This window comes from Sparus aurata, chromosome 9 (assembly GCF_900880675.1).
Source record: "Sparus aurata chromosome 9, fSpaAur1.1, whole genome shotgun sequence".
NCBI lineage: Eukaryota > Metazoa > Chordata > Actinopteri > Spariformes > Sparidae > Sparus > Sparus aurata.
In genome coordinates this window covers 24,902,622-24,918,542 of record NC_044195.1, presented here as the reverse complement: position 1 = coordinate 24,918,542, position 15,921 = coordinate 24,902,622, and the positions used below count along the sequence as shown (strand labels likewise).

The window sequence follows — 15,921 nt, the reverse complement described above, 5'->3', positions numbered from 1 at the left end:
TAAGATATCTGGTTATTCTGACCCAACGTCGCCCAAAAACAACTAATTTGGTGGCTTACCTTATTGGGTGTGATGTTGTGATGTGATGTTGAAGCAAAAGAAAAAAAAACAGGACTGAACATAAAGCTCCATCTAACATTTTTGATGATGTGAATAGCAAATGTTGCATATATACACGTTCACCGCAATGTGCAAATGTTTCTGTTGTTCTTGTCTCCTGTCGTCCCATCTTCTCTTGCTCAGTGGCCCATGTTTCTTCTTGGCATCATTATTACTTCATCCAATCTAAATTTAATTAAACTGTAATGATCTGAATTTGATTAGAAGAGCTTAATAGAGTCAGTTAAGAGAGTCTCCGTTATGATTTGTTCATTGAATTTGAAGCATTAATCGGTAGTAGAGAGCAAATCTTATGATGCAAAAACATTACTGTGACCGTTCTAATGCTAACGCGAACCAATGCTAACCTGAACTTGTGAGGAAAACCTGCTGCCACGCTGGCGTCTCCTCTCCTTGGGAGTTACTCGTTTTTTCAGTAACGAGCAGTCAGGTATCATTTTAAAGCAAAGAACACTCTGCGAATCAGGCGTAATCAGCGGGACGAGCGTACTGTGACGCTCCCAGCATGCTTCATTAGGCTGCCCTGTTGACACAAACAGAGCGGTGAAAGCTGAGCCCTTTCAGTAATACCCCTAATACCCCTAATTCTCGCACGAGGAGGGCAAATTAGCTCTAATTACCCAAGTGATTTGTTGGCGTGGAGCTGACTCGTGGAAGTGACAAAGAGACGTTTGAAGGGAGAGGCGAGGAAGAGGGAGGGAGATGGGTGCCGTATGCCTGTTTCACTCACCTTTATTGTTTGTTTTGTATCTCTCCTCTCCTCTCCTCTCCTCTCCTCCCTGATCTCTGTATTTATATAGTTTTGTGTTCAGACAGCTGGTGTTGTGTTGCTGATTGTGGGACTAATCATCCGCTCAATTACTCAGGAATGTGTAGCTGGGCCGTGTTATGACTGATCAGCTTTTCACCATCTCTCTCGCTCTCTCCTCACTCTTTCCTTTTCATCTCTCTTTGTGAACTCTGACTCTCTTCAGTTTGCTTCTTTCTGTCAGTATCTGTTTTTTTCTGTCTTTCTTTACTGTAGCTTGTTCTCCGGCACTCAGTTCAATTTGTTGCAATGGCTGTTCACGGATACCCTGGATGTTACCCTGGGACTTAACCAAAGCAAAATCAAAAAAAGTGAATCGCACATTAAACCTGTTCTTATTCCTGGAAATGTATTTAAAATCATCCCGTGACGCCTATCTCAGTGTAGCCCAAAGTAAATTCAAAGCGGAAGGTGAACCATTTGGAGTACAGACATGGTTTTGAGCTCTTTTGAAAGGTTAAACGCTGTTCCCTTTTACTCAAACTTTGTTTGTATAAAATAAATACAACATAAACTTGCATAATTTCCAAGTTTATGGTTTTAAAAACCTTAACAAACTATCTGTTGCTGGATTTCTAATCCCATTGGCTACATGATGCATCAATAATCCAGAGGCTGTTGTGTAAGTGGCTCAGGAGAGAGAAGGAAGAAGAGAGAGTGGCTTATTTGTCTACAGGATCACACATTGGCTGTTGTAGGATCCAGGGTGGGCATAGATGCTCATATCGGTATAGAAGATAATGGGTAATGTTTATAAATTCATGTATTAGTGCCTACATCATACCACATATAAGAAGTAAAACCACACATCACATTGTGTCAAATGATACACACAGTTATGGGATGAGACTGAGGTAAAGAATGACAGCCAATCAGAAACCAGCATTTTTCATGGCGGTGGTATAAATGCCATGTGATTGGTCCAGTGTTACTTTATTTGTATGTACATGTATGTGCAGTGCAAACGTGTTATATCCGTTTACTGGAATCAGACACATGGAGGCTGAACAATGAATTTGTGACCTTTCCTATGTATTCAGCTTTTGCCTCCGTGTTCATAAAATGCAGGCCTTTCTTCTGCACTATTTCTGCATAAAGTCACTTTTTAGAATATTAGAAAATTTGATGGATAAGAAGCAGGCTGAGCTTTTTGAGGGCAGCAATAACAGGAAGTTCCCTCTTAACTGGGATCATGAAAGGCTCAGAGCGGGCTCACAGAGTCAGAGGAAAATGTGAATTAAAAAAAAAAAGAATAATTCAACAATTTCCTCTCATTTCTTAAACTTAATGTGATTCACTGTTGCAGGGAGGAAATGGAAGTTGGTTACAAAAGAGGCAATCATGATGATGAGGAGATGAAGATCCAAAGCGACAGATTGGCTCTGAGTTCATCCTCATTCTCATTTGGTGTCTTTTTTGGATGGAAACATGATGCCTGTGTGTGTGTGTGTGTCTGTGCGTGTGCTTGTGACTGGATTTGCCTGACGTATGTAAGTGCCACATAAAATAATTAATGTTTAGAATTTGGAAAGATGTACCACTTTGTGATTAAAACAACGCATACAATGAAATAAACATTGCTGCGCATGCGTGCTGTATTACAATGTCATCAGTTATTCATTTAATTCGAAGATCTCAAATATCAGCACAAAGCGTTGGCTGATTAAACTTTAATTAAATGCTACACATGCAACACTTCCTAAATCTGGCCCCATTTTTAATAAGTGGCATATTAATGCACTGTTCTTTAGCTTCCAGCTCCGTATTAATGCATCTTATTGTTCTTCCTGCAGTGGAAGTGCCTGTGGTGATTCTCCAAGGCTGCCAGCGGGATGCCTGTTAGCATATAAGTACACTACATGCTGATGCAGAGGCTACATGCTAATGCTAATTAGGAGGTCGAGAGGAGAGGAGAGGAGAGACTTTGCTGGAAAATCTCCTTAAATCTCTCAATTTCTCGAGTTTTTTTTAAGATTTTCGTGTCTAGTTTTGCTCTTTTTCTTTTCCTGTGAGAGGTCTGGGAATCTCAGAGTCCTGATCTATCTAATACTATTATGATTGATTCAACACAGAATTTCATACGGCAAATTATCCATGATACACAATTTAAAAGTGTGTGTTTGTTGACATGTTTACTTGATGCATTACATGCTTTTTACATGTGAATTCCTGCCTTTTATCTAAAAGCAAAAGTGAATCCAATCAGGAAAAACATAGAAGTATCTTTACACATCAACAACTGCAGCAAACTGAGAGATACACTCCACAACAGGAGGATCTTCAGGAAGGGGTGCAGCGCTCGGGAGCATCGTTGAATTCTGTTTGGCTTGGGCCTACGGAAAAGAAAATAATGGGCGTGCTTAGTCTGACGTCTCGATACCATTTCAGTGTGTCTGAAGTTTTCTACATTAAATCAAGGATATCAGAGTTATTAGTGTGTGCCGGTGCCATTTACAGTGGTGTCCCCACCACTATTCTAAATGTCTGATTTTTGTCCCCATCACTTTGTAAACAGCTGACTCCACTCCAGTGTTTTCTACAGTATATTTGACAGCCTTGTTAGCGTGCATGTAAACGTAGTCCTAACTTCTAACATTTTCAGTATCCTAACAAACATGATTGAACAGCTCAGTCTTTGCTGCAACCTCATTTGTTCCCAAGGATGTTCATCTTTTGAATCATCTTTTTATTGATTGTATTCTGCTTTTATAGCACATCATGTTTGTATTGATTCCTTTTAGAAATGTCGGTGTTGTCTGTGTGTTACATTAACAGCATATTGACATTTTTTGTTCGGCATTATTTACGTCTTTTGTCTACTTCGCTCTCTGTAAAATTACCTTGTGAACATCTTGCTTTTCATGTATTAACTACAAAACTGTCATATTGTGATACAGCCCTGTGTTTAATGATAAATAAATGACTTTGCATACCTCAATGACTCTGTAAGCACTGTGTGAACTTGGTTTTGGAGGCGACCTATATAAGAATAATCTCATCATTGTTAATATTACCCTTCTTTGTCAGATGTTATTTTCCCTGCTGGGTCCTGTCCATCTATTCACACAAAGCAATAGACATGAACCTACATGTGGGTCGGTACACATGTGGTATCCCACTGTCTGCCCGTAAGTTTTAATTGGAGTGATATTAGTTGACTTCTGAGGGTTTTGTAGTGAAAAGAGGCTTAACTATTAGTCTCTGAGAGCACAAATGTTAGATCTCCTGTTGTATTTTATCAAAATCTTATGATCAAGTCAACCCCATCAGCCCGACTCACTTAGTGGATGAGTAATATTCGATTTAGGTTTTTCATTTTGTTGCATCATGATTTGCTGATTCTTTGGATGGAAATGCAGCTGCTGACTCGAAAGTCCCTGCTGTTTGGTGGAGATGGAGAATGAGAGACGTGGGAGAGGAGGCTGGAATGTTAGTGGGCTGCTACTGCTGATCATACCACCTGGTCAGACCACTCACTACACACACACACGCACACACACACACACACACACACTCTCACCCAGCTGTTGATTATGTCAGGACGGGTACAAATAATGCTGCTCCTGGCACTGCAACAAGCCTGAAATATGTATTTAAAGCAGCTTGAATTCCTGAGTATGCAGATCAGTTCAGACCTTCATTTACACACTGACGTCCGGGCTGTCACAGTTAATACTGTTATTAAAGCCAGTTTTATTCATGAAATCTCGATTTTTTTTAACAACAGACATTTACTGTGGCACATGAAATGTGTATTTGCGTGTGTCCTTGCATGTCTGAGTCGTCTGCCGCTCTCTGACAAGCTTCCTGTCCAGACAGGAAACCCATTCCTCGGTGTGTGTGTTTGTCAGTCTGGGAGTGTGCTTGTGTTCTTACGTGTGTGTTTGCGTGCAGACAAACAACAGACATGTCATGGTATCTTACAAAAACCGTCTGTGGAATGCAACCCACTTCCCATGGTACTGCCACTCAGCTTCAGTCTGCTCCATTATGTACAATAAGTTGTTCAGCAGGATTTGCACCCGGAAACATTAAAGTTATTGAGTTCTGCAACAAACCAGTACTGCTAGAAACAAACCGATTGAACTTAAATTGAACTTAAAGAGATGTGCTCAGTACCCTCTCAGTGGGAATATAGCAGATTAATTGGAAGGAGGGCCGGGTGATGTGGTGTGAAAGGTGCAACATGCAAAGATTTTAGTTTAAAACATTCAAAACCTGCAAAAATTCTAAACACAATGTAAAGAAATGACAGTAAAGATGTCATGCCGGAGAGGTCTGTGTGTCGCGTTACGGCAATACCTATAACATGCTAACCAGCGAGGTGAGAATCTGATTGTGAATAACATCAACTCTCCTCCAGTTTGAACAGAGTCGGCTAATATGACTGCTGGCTGACAACTGCTGGCAAACAACATCAGTTAGTGGCTGTTTTTGGAGTTGAGCTGAATTTGACAGGTGGCCATTTCTTACGTCTTACACCTTTGAAAAACGTCACTGTATTTTCGAGTTATATCCCAAAACATGATATTTGGAAATCTCCTGTAAAGCACTTAAGTTAGTGTTTTTAATATTGGTGCTTTGAATAAAAATTGATAATATGATTAAGTGGGTAAAGGCGAATAAGTAGAACAGTCAGAACTGTACATCAGTTGACTGTAATACAGCCTTTAAAAGCCTTAAAAGACAACAGGTATGCCATATCAAGATATGACGAAATCTAGATATATAGTCTTATATCACGATAATGTTAAATACCGTTATTTTTGCCCAGCCCTAATTGGAACCACATATTTTGCACAGATTCTGTGTATTTGGGCAGGAAACTGATACATTTATGACTGAAAAAGGAGCCTTCATTCACAAATAAAGTTCAGCAATTTATTACTTAAACATACCAATATTTACACTACACAAACCCCAAAAGGCAAAAATAGCAAAGTAGCATTCAGGCAACCATCTTTTAGCAGAGCTCATCCAGCAAACAACAACTTAGCATGGCAAAACTGTACACAGGAAAAAGAAACATTTACAGTCGTAAAAACAAACATTTACTGTACAAAACAGAATGTGGATCAAAATCGAGCTCTTGAAACAGAACCACTTGGTCTCACATTGCGTGGAGAAAAAAAAAAGGATTGCTGTTTTGGTGCCGAAAGAGAAGAAGAGGCCTCCCGTTCTTAAAGCAAGTAGTCTCTTTGTGTCGTTCTTCAAGGGCCAAAGCGTCAGATCGCCAAAGTCCAAAGCCTGAGTTCATCCGTAATAAGTTGTGTGGACAGTGCAGGACTCATGAGCCTTTAGTCTACATTGTACATTACAGTGCTGGTGTTGCAGCCATACGTCGATAGAGCCACATAGTAGGTCCTTTTTGGTGTGAACTGATAGTCCTTCAGTGCATCAGCTAGAACCAAACTGACGTCTTTGCTTTGGTTTGATCAAGAGCTGCAGGAGAGAAACAAGGAAGGTAAAGTTACTGTTGCGCAAGAAGTTGAATACATGTGAAGATTGTGGTGAATTTGTCTTGTGGTATCTACCTGAGTCATACACCTCCAATGATCCATGGAGGGCCGAGGGCGTCCAGGTGACAGAGGTAGCCATGACGGGGCTGTTGCTGCTGGGCTCCATCTCTGTCTTCACCCCCTCGCTGTGCGGGGAGCTCCCCGCGCTGGCAGTCGGCTGGCTCTGGTTCCTCACACCGGGCAGCAGCAGAGGGTTAAACCTGGGATCCAACGCTGCGCTGTGGGTCGGGTATGAATGGAGCATTGGGTGGTGGTGCCGGGTGTGGATGTGTGGGTGGGGGTGAGGGTGATAGACGTTGTGGACGTTGGGGTAGCCGCTCGGGCTCTGGGGGTTCAGGCTGTAGGTCCAACTGTCGGGGAGGGTGGCCGGAGGAGGGAGGCTGGCCTGGGAGAGCACGTGGTCGGCCCAGAGAGATCCGTCCGGGTGGTTGAAGGAGACGGGGCTGGAGGAGAAGTCCGGGTGGACCGAGACGGAGACGGATGGGAGGCAAGAGCCGGCCTGGGGTGGGTAGGTTGTGTTCCACACTGAGCTGCCCTGACCCTCAGAGACGGACCCATCTGAAACAAAATCACAAAGACTTTAACACTCAAGTTTTGTGTTTAACAGATCATTTTATTGAACCTTTTCCTCTGTAAGGCTCACCTTTCCATAGACCAGCGGTGCCTGAACCTGACGCCTGAGTCGTTCTGATCGGCTTGCTCTCGCTGTTGAAGGTGCTGGACTGACTGAGCGCCCTGGAGAAGTGCTCATCCACCACGTCGCCAATGTCGCCTTGGAAGTAGGTGAACAAAACACACCGGGAGCTCAAGTACTCTGCCTCCGCCGGCTGAGTGCCGTCCTTCAGCTCTGAATCGGATGTGGATCTCCGGCTTGAATCGACTCCCGGTGGTGGAGGACCCTGCCTCAGGCCCTGATCTCTGGAAAGCATCCCTCTTCCTCCTCCTCCTTGCTGCTGCTGCTGCTGCTCCACACACTCCTGCATCTTACTGTAAACACTCAGTCTTCTCTGGAAACAGAAAAAGAGATATTTACTGACAGATCCAACGAGGAATAAATCAATTTCTATGTGTTGGGTGGTGCTCAAAATACTGTTGTTTTCCAATAACAAGTGATACAATTCTCTCCTCTGGGAGCAGAATGGGAGCTGTGCTTGTGTGAAAATGAGTTTCCTTTTTCCCATACTGCATTCCAGCTATTTGTAAAGCTCAATGTGCCTCATCCACATTCCTGAGTCGCTGACATGGCTGTCATTACATCACCGTTTGACCGCACGATTAATAGTTCCGTGTCATTACGCGTGACCTGAGGCGAATAACGAGCCTCGGACTGGAATTTAATCATTCAAAACTGGCACCGAAGTTAAACGAAGTGTGTTTGCGAGGAGAAAAAGAAAGTTGAAGAGGGTCGTCCTGAACAGAAGTCAGACGATGTGGAAAGATCTTTCAGTTAAAAAGTCCAGAAAAAGCTCCCGTGCCGACTTTTAGCGCATGGTTACTCCGACTTCATGATAAACTTAGCGACTTGTTTTTCTTATCATTCTGTGTTTTTGTATTTTCTTTCAACACGTCAAAAAAAACAAACAACAACACATAAATAACTTCTAACACCACTGTTAGTTTTGTTGTTTTAAGTTTTACGCACAGCTTTTTGGGGGAGAGAAGAAAAAAAAAGCGCCCAAACTCTCCAATAAAAAGTCTGCTGCGCGTCTCACCTGTTGTTGCTGGTGATGGTGGTTATAGTATGACGCCTTGTACGCCGCTGCAGGGAGGTAGTGCGCTCCATAGCTTTGGTGGTACATCACATCCAGGCAACTCATAGCGCAAAATAAGATGGAGAAAAAAGTCGGAGGAGAGAAACGCGCAACGAACACCGCCAACAACAACTGCCGAGGGCGACTCCTGAGTCCACTCCTGATGAGACTTCAGACGGGCTGTATCCTCAGAGCCGTCGGTGCCTCCATATATGCCCAAACGCATACAATAGCCATGTCGTCCAGTTTGCATACAGACAATGCGCCACCCGCTGCGCGCTCCACCAGCACCACCCGGGGCCACAAAATGGATCAAAAACGCTATGAGACAAACACACTGTATCCTAAAGGAGAGGAGAGAAAGAAAAAAAAAACTCTTCTCTGGCAAGTTTTCAGAGCGCTTGTGATTGGGTGAGTGTTTATCTCCCTCCTTCTCTCTCTTTCTGTTTTGGAGGGGAGTTATATTTAGAGAGGGCTGGGGCCGTTTACTCACGCCCACCGGGGAAGGGCCTGCACGGACCAGGGGAGTTGAGCAAGGCAGTGAAGCCACGAGTCTGAGGTTCTATTCCCACTGGTGGCTCTCATTCATTCATTCATTCATGCATTCACTCATTCATTCATGTCTAATGTAGGAACGTATTCCACTGTGGGTCTCAATTTATAGAGCTCATAGTCCAGAGACCCCTGACCTCAGGACTGTGTGTAGTGGACCAGGACTTTAGAAACATTTGAGTCACGAGTCAGAACATTTTGACCACACTCATAAATAATGTGTCTTAATAGTTATTTGACATTAGAAATGTTGTACTCATTCAGTTAAAGGGCATTAGAATAGAAATTCGAAACTCAGAATTTTTACATTCCCGATATTAATGAGGTAATAAGACAAACTAAGAAGTTTTTTTTTTTCCTTAAGTGAATAAACATGCTGTTCTCAGAGGAAAATAAGATCTCCAGAATGCTGTTTAAAGCTCGAGGGGTGGCAGGGCCCACCACACATAAACAAAGTAAAACTGTCTGAAATTGTGTTGTGCTTTAAGGTCAGTTTGTTTGTTCAGTCATGAAAACGAAGTTAGTTTGTTTACTGAGTCAATGAAGATCTTTCTCTTCTGATTTAAATGCCTTCTCCTAAACTACAGAGTGCACCTTTAAAATGTAAATGTTATTACTTCGTCTGGAGTCTAAGCACCTTTCCAGGAAGTTAACACTACTTTGTGGCATGAGGTGACCGGGAAATATGTTGTGATGCAGTGTGATCTGGAGACACTCAACATTTCAGCATTGCTTTCTTAGATCAACTTGACATGTTAGGATGATTAAAGGGGTGCTATGTGGCTTCAGAGAAGAAATTCAAACTCTGAATTTCAATGTTTACAATATTAATGAGGTTATAATACAAACAAAGAGAGTTTGTTTATTTAATTTGGTTAGGAATTTCTCTTCTGATAACCTTGTCTGTCCCACAACTACATAGTGCTCCTTTAACTGTAATACTGTCTGTAAATGTAATATCATGTAGGCTTTGTTTCAACGCTTTCTCCACACTTCCACGATCAAAACAAGCCCTTTATCAATTAATGTATTTATTTGTTGGCTTAAAGGAGAACTTCGGCCGTTTTTAACCCATATCCCTGTTGATCGAGGTTACCGAGTGCTGTCAGTAGGAAAAATAACGGGAATTTTTTGCACAATATTGACCAGATATCAGGACGGCAGCTAAAGGGAACCTATGGGGGCAGACATCCTTAAGTTTCACTGTCAGTTATGTCTGCCCCCATAGGTTCGCTTTAGCTGCCGTTCTGATACTCGGTAAATATTGTGCCAAATGTTCTTGTTATTTTTCCTAATGACAGCACTCGGTAACCTCGAACCTCGAAACAGGGATATGGATTAAGAACGGCTGAAGTTCTCCTTTAAAAACAATCACACTTTGAAATACTGAGTCTTAAGAAATGCTGAAATCAGTGTTTAATTGTATTCTTTATCAGACTGGATACTCTGAACCAGGAGTGGACAAACTTTATCCCTTCAACCGCTTTTAGTATCATGTAGTTAAGATGTAAAATGGTAGGCCTCCCAGTGTCCCAGGTTTCCTTAACTGACTGCCTTCCTTTCATGAAAACATAAATTAATTATAAATAATAATAATTGATTCCACATATTTTAAGATCCTTTGTCATGACAAAACATTTTTAAAATGAACATTATTAGGAGTGTTTTTTAAACTTTTTTTTCGCTCAGAACATCTGGTGGGACAAATTTAAACTTTGGGCAGACGGGCTCTAAACAGTCATTCCCAAACTTAAGAATGATGCGACACAATTAATAATGAACATACAAGCAACAGTTTAGTATTTAGTAACTTTATTCAACCGATGCAAACAGTTACAACTCCCCGTCATTGATGAGATGAGATACATTCCAATGTTGTGTCAAAGTCTTTAGTTCAGTCTGGTGATGTTGCCGTCCTGTTAGAACTGTGCTTCCAGTGATGTCACCCAGCAGTGCGGGTTAAGGTCAGTATAGACGGCGCACACGTCAGTGGGAAACAGACTCAAACCCACCAGATAGAAACATTTATAACATGTTATTAAACTCCCCTCGTTTTTAAGTTCTGATTATTTAATGTAAACGTTAAATCATAAATATCTCACAGTAATTCCAAACTTGACGACAAAGAGGAAGGAGAAAGGGGACGTGACAAGCAACAGAGTTGAAATCCTTCAACCATTCAGCCTCAATGCTGCCATGACAAACTCTGACTGCTGGTTGTCAGTGTTCCCTCTTTGAATGAAGCTCCCTGATTGACTGAGTTGAGCTGTTTGCTGCCACCTGTTGGCGAGACAGACGACATGACACAGTGTTCGTTTGATCCCTCAGGAGACCTGCTGCAGGAAACACAACCAGAACATCTGTAACAGAGGCACAGGAGCCAAAATGGGAGATTTTCAGTAAAGAAAACAGAAAGTAATAGGGAGCATTTTCTGATGATGATTAAAATAAAATTGTGGGCAGGCACTTATAACACTTATATGTATTGTAAGTGTTTTCAAATGTCTACATCAAGCACATTTTTATTTTATTTTTTTAAACCTGGACATGAACATTTGATGTCAAAAATTCCAGATTAGTTGCCATTAATGTGTCTTTGGATATCCATGAAGACATTGAGTTTCTTTATATTAAATATTTATTGTTATTGAATATTCCTCATGAAAATTAGATATTTTTTCAATAGTTCCAGGTCATGTGACGCATTGACGGAAAAATCAATCGCAGAATGTCTTCCAGTACTGGTTGAATGAGACCTCTTCTTTTTACTGGATTTGAGTACTTTTTCATTTTTTTGGTCAATATTCTAAATGGAAATTCTTTACATTGTTCAATAGCTTCCAGGTCAGTTTCCATTGTCCTTTATAACTGAACCCAACTGCTTGACTCAACACTGACTTCTGCCTGACAATGATATTGCATCACTCCACCCTCCATGGCCGTCACCCCCGCCAGCAGCCCTGCGTCATTTTTGATCGGCAACAAGGTGTGGTGCGATGAGCAACGAGCAGGTTCTTGTTGTCATGGCTGACCTTTCCTGCAAGCACCAGAACTTCACAGCATAGGCGAACTCAAGCACAAGTGACCCTCGTTTGACATAATTGCCCTTCCTGAAAAGAGAAAGTGCTCCGACTGCTCATTCTGCCGTCAATTTCCAATCAGATTTAGTCAAGATGAAAGAAAATAGTGTGAGAAAAACTGATCCAGTATGCAGGGTAATTCCAGATAACTACAAATAAAGCCCAAGTGATTTAAAGAGCTCATGTGTTTGACATAAAAACATGCAGAAGCTGGCTTTTAAATATTCAACTACGAGCGCTGCCTGCATCTTATAACACACAAATAACATCTCTCATCCCTGTCAAGTTACCGTACCGTCATTTTATTTACGCTCACCATTATTTTTCAATGTCTCTCACTCCAAATTCAAACAGGATTATGCTGCGGAAGCACAGAGCAATAAGATTAACGACTCCTTGTAGTTTCACGTCTGAAATGTGCAGGAACTGATCCTCTGCCTCACGTCTAGTCCAGTCCTGCTGCCAGAATAAAATGTTGGCCGTTAACATTTCTGCAGAACCTGATACAGAATGTTCACATTTGTACTTTTACTTGACTTTCTTATGTGGCAGTGGAGGAGGTAGGCCAGTGACCACTGTTCGAGACTGCGTTACAACATTTGTAAAGGAAAAAATCCTGACAATTTTAGTCGTGTTTGCAACTTAAACAGGTATTTTAAGCCGAAAACATGATCCTGTTCTAACCCTAAACAAGTGGTTTTTGTGGCTAAACGTAACCAGATCATAAGTACAGCATTGTGGCAACACTGAATTGAAAAGCAAACCTAAAAAAACCTAAAGTTGGTACCTAAAGAAATGTTTCATTATCTATTCTAGTGATTTCGTTGGGGGTAAAATGTGTTTTTGTTAAACTGAATGAGTGTTATTAGTCACTACACGTACCGTATACTGAAAATATCCACATGTCCTTTCCATTTACATCCCCGCACACCTGTACATCAATCCATCATGCAGTCACACTGATCGGCCTTTTGACTTGTCGCAGCAGGAAAAGCACAGGTGTTGCTAATGACGCCAACGATGAATGCGCTCGGTTAGCTCAGGAAACCTGTAAACTGAAGCTGCTAAATCAAATTCAGTCATTAATTCTATCATTTACACCTGTGATTTTCCTGCTGTCACATGTCTTTTATGAAAGAGCAGCCCAATTTTACCCCCCTGAACACGTCCTCCACTTCAAAAAAAAGTGTACAGGCCTTTCTTTCTGAATCTTCACATTTAAACTGTCTAACGTTATTTATATATAGCTGCTCCGATGTCACCATTTTTTCCCTTCTCATTCTCACCTTCTTTACATTACCCCCACTGTTGAGTCGGGTGAAAGGTAAATGATTAGCAAAGACAACAGGAAGATTTATTATTTATTTCCTGGAACAGACCCGCCGTGCTGGTTGCCAGGTCTTGATGGGACCCCGGAGACGGTGGCGAGTGAGTAACAGTCTCATCATTTTCACTCATGTTTCATTCGCTTTGATTTCACGGAGGGAGCGTGAATTATTCAGTCGCAAGCCGACGGTGCGATTAGACGCCGTGGAAGTGGGGCAGCGTTCGGAGAGATGAGGCGTTATTTAAGAAATGCAAAAAAAAACCAAACATTTTGAATGTATTCTTTCGGAGGAGCTCAGATCGAGGCCCATGATGAGAAAATTACAATAAGAGTGGAAAGAGTGTGTCTTTGTGCTCCTTTTTAAATTTCTGTCAAACAACGTCAAGTCTCTACCCCCTCAAAAAGTTGAAAAACAGTGAGGGGAGTAGATTTTAGACTGTATCAGCTCCATTAATCATTCAAATCCTGCTGCTACCTGCATGTCTTGACCTGACAGATCGCTCAGTGTGACAACACCGGCAGACAAAAGAGACTGATTATTAAATTTTGCAGAGATGGCAGAGTTAGTCTCCATCTAGTGTCTTCACAGAGGTAATCTGGTCCCTCGCTGCCTTCCCCTTGTGTTTGGAAGTGGGGCAGTGGAGCAGTCAGTGTGATGCCTAAAGACAGAGCAGGAAGTATCAAAACCGCACTGTCGCATACGCACATTTGCAATCACAGTGCACATTACAAGAGGCGGATACACACAAGTTCTCTGACACAGACGCTGGACCTCGGGGGGGGTTTCCACCAAACATCTGGAGCAGCCTGTGCCTCCACTCCTCCGCTCCTTAATGAGGCACCGAGATGATTATTAGTGGATGTTTAGAGGAGGGGGGGAAACGGAGGGAGGAGAAGGGAAGGGACAGAAATTAAAAGTGGAGTTGGAGATGTGTTTGCTTTTCCTCCTCAAAGAACGAGGGGCACCTCCAGTGTTTTAGATCTGAGGATTCTTCACACGTCTAATAAACTTCCACTGTTTCAGATCACAGAGACGTTTCAGAGGAACATTGTTCACTGGGAGGGAGGAGGAGGATTTGGGGATACATCCCAGGAAAGCATAAAAAACAGGTCACAAGTGTTGTGTCCTAGATCTGAGTCTCAGAGGAAGAAGAAAAAAAAAATAAAGATCTCAAAAAGTTCATCCATTACAAAACAATCTCACGAACTATAAGGAAAAAATGCTTTTTGCCAAACTCCTTGCATTTTTCTTGCCAAATGAACAGATCTATCATGTTCCCCCCACCTGACGAGGCAGGTGTGGATTAACGCTGAGTGCTGAGGATGATGGTATCTCACATTAAGCAGACTGCCGCATCATGACTTTTGGGGTGCGCTCAGTGTCGTTCTTCTCGCCCCGGAGAGAGTCGGTAAACACACACCTGCCTGAGCCGACTCCATGGACGAGCTGAAGAAGATGACGATGACGATGATGATGATGATGATGATGACAATGATGATGAGGAGGATGCATCAGGCATACGAATGAACACACCGGTTTGCACACGTTGATGTCAATGAGCTGCAAGAATTTGGTCAGTGTCGTTCTTGTTTAATCCCACAGAACATCTTCTACAGTATTTGAATGAATGGATGCGTGGTGTTAAGTCGAAGAAAGTATATCTAAAGAGCCAAAATCTGACATTAAATTTGCACAAACTCTTCCATTATTTCACACACACACACACACACACACACACACACACACACGCACGCTCTCTCTTTCTGTGTACATTCGGGGATGATTTAATGCAGTTGCTGCTTCAGTATGTGAGAGGTGGGGGAGGAGTGCAAACATTAAAGCCTAATTAAGGAACCATTAGCACATCTTCAAGTGCATGTAGTGATGCAACATGAGCAGATTTTTACTCACTGTTATGTTCAGAAAAAAAAAGTATATATATATTTACTGCACATGCAAAAAGACTCGCCTCTAAAACTGGAAGACAGGTCTTGATGTATTATTCAGTTTAAGTGAGACGCAGAACAACATGGTGTGATCATTTGCATTGTAGCACCAGTCTGTTTTCTAATGAGCAGAAAGACAGTCATTTGTAAGTTAATGGAAATGGAATTTCGATGTTAAATCAAAGGAAAAAAAAAACAGTTACAAGAGCTTTTTTTTTGTCAAACAAAAGCGACACGCTTGCGCCTTTTCATTATCTCAGCGATCTCACATATTCAGTTTTAATTGTCTGGGCCATTATTGCACATGTTACAAATGAAAATGAGAGTTTTAATTGCAAGGACCAGACAAAGCAAAGCACTCCCTTCACAGTGTGTGTGCCCGAGTGTCTGACACTGTCTGTTAACACAGTGACCAGTTGATATTGGGTTTCCTCAGAGTCGCTGTGCTGACCTTGCCTAAAAAGCAGATAATTACTTGGTCCATCCTCCAGTTTTAGCTCATATTCTGCACGTATACAGATAAAGGAAGCTGCCCAGGCTGGCCAGCATGAGTTAATGAGATGATGGAGGCTCAAACACAGGGTCATGTTGATGTGTGTCCTCCATAGAGGGTCAAATTGGGAGGAATTTTTCCTTTTAAACAAAAGCTGGATGTGGATTTAAATGTTCAATCAGACAATCCACGGCAAATTGGGAAACACGTGCAATCATTGCACTAGATTTGGGTTCATATTCTAGATATGTGTGAAATTAAACATACTGGGTCCTCGCACCATTACTTATCGGAGCCGAACTTTGATGTCAGGTTTAAACAATG

At 42.0% G+C, this 15,921-nt stretch overlaps 1 protein-coding gene and 1 long non-coding RNA gene across 2 annotated transcripts; both read right to left on the bottom strand.

The window, feature by feature from the left end:
* Window positions 1-5,795: 5,795 nt before the first annotated feature.
* vgll3 (vestigial-like family member 3) lies at window positions 5,796-8,620 on the bottom strand. The gene is made up of 4 exons (XM_030427510.1): window positions 8,160-8,620; window positions 7,091-7,454; window positions 6,463-7,005; window positions 5,796-6,370 (listed from the first exon to the last, which is right to left on the bottom strand). Exons 1-4 carry the CDS (start codon window positions 8,262-8,264, stop codon window positions 6,330-6,332), a joined length of 1,053 nt encoding a protein of 350 aa, XP_030283370.1. The 5' UTR covers window positions 8,265-8,620; the 3' UTR covers window positions 5,796-6,329.
* A 1,925-nt stretch (window positions 8,621-10,545) lies between these two features.
* On the bottom strand, window positions 10,546-12,843 carry LOC115588544 (uncharacterized). The gene is made up of 2 exons (XR_003985379.1): window positions 12,713-12,843; window positions 10,546-11,110 (listed from the first exon to the last, which is right to left on the bottom strand). It is a non-coding gene; the product is annotated as an uncharacterized LOC115588544 (long non-coding RNA).
* Between the last annotated feature and the right edge of the window lie 3,078 nt (window positions 12,844-15,921).

Bases quoted from the DNA above. Each gene is read 5' to 3' on its own strand.
- vgll3 (XM_030427510.1), bottom strand. From the start codon at position 8,264: ATGAGTTGCCTGGATGTGATGTACCACCAAAGCTATGGAGCGCACTAC. The intron at 7,006-7,090 runs GTGAGCCTTACA...ATTTTGTTTCAG, and splicing joins CACCGCTGGTCTATGGAAAG to ATGGGTCCGTCTCTGAGGGT. The intron at 6,371-6,462 runs GTAGATACCACA...TCTCTCCTGCAG, and splicing joins ATTGGAGGTGTATGACTCAG to CTCTTGATCAAACCAAAGCA.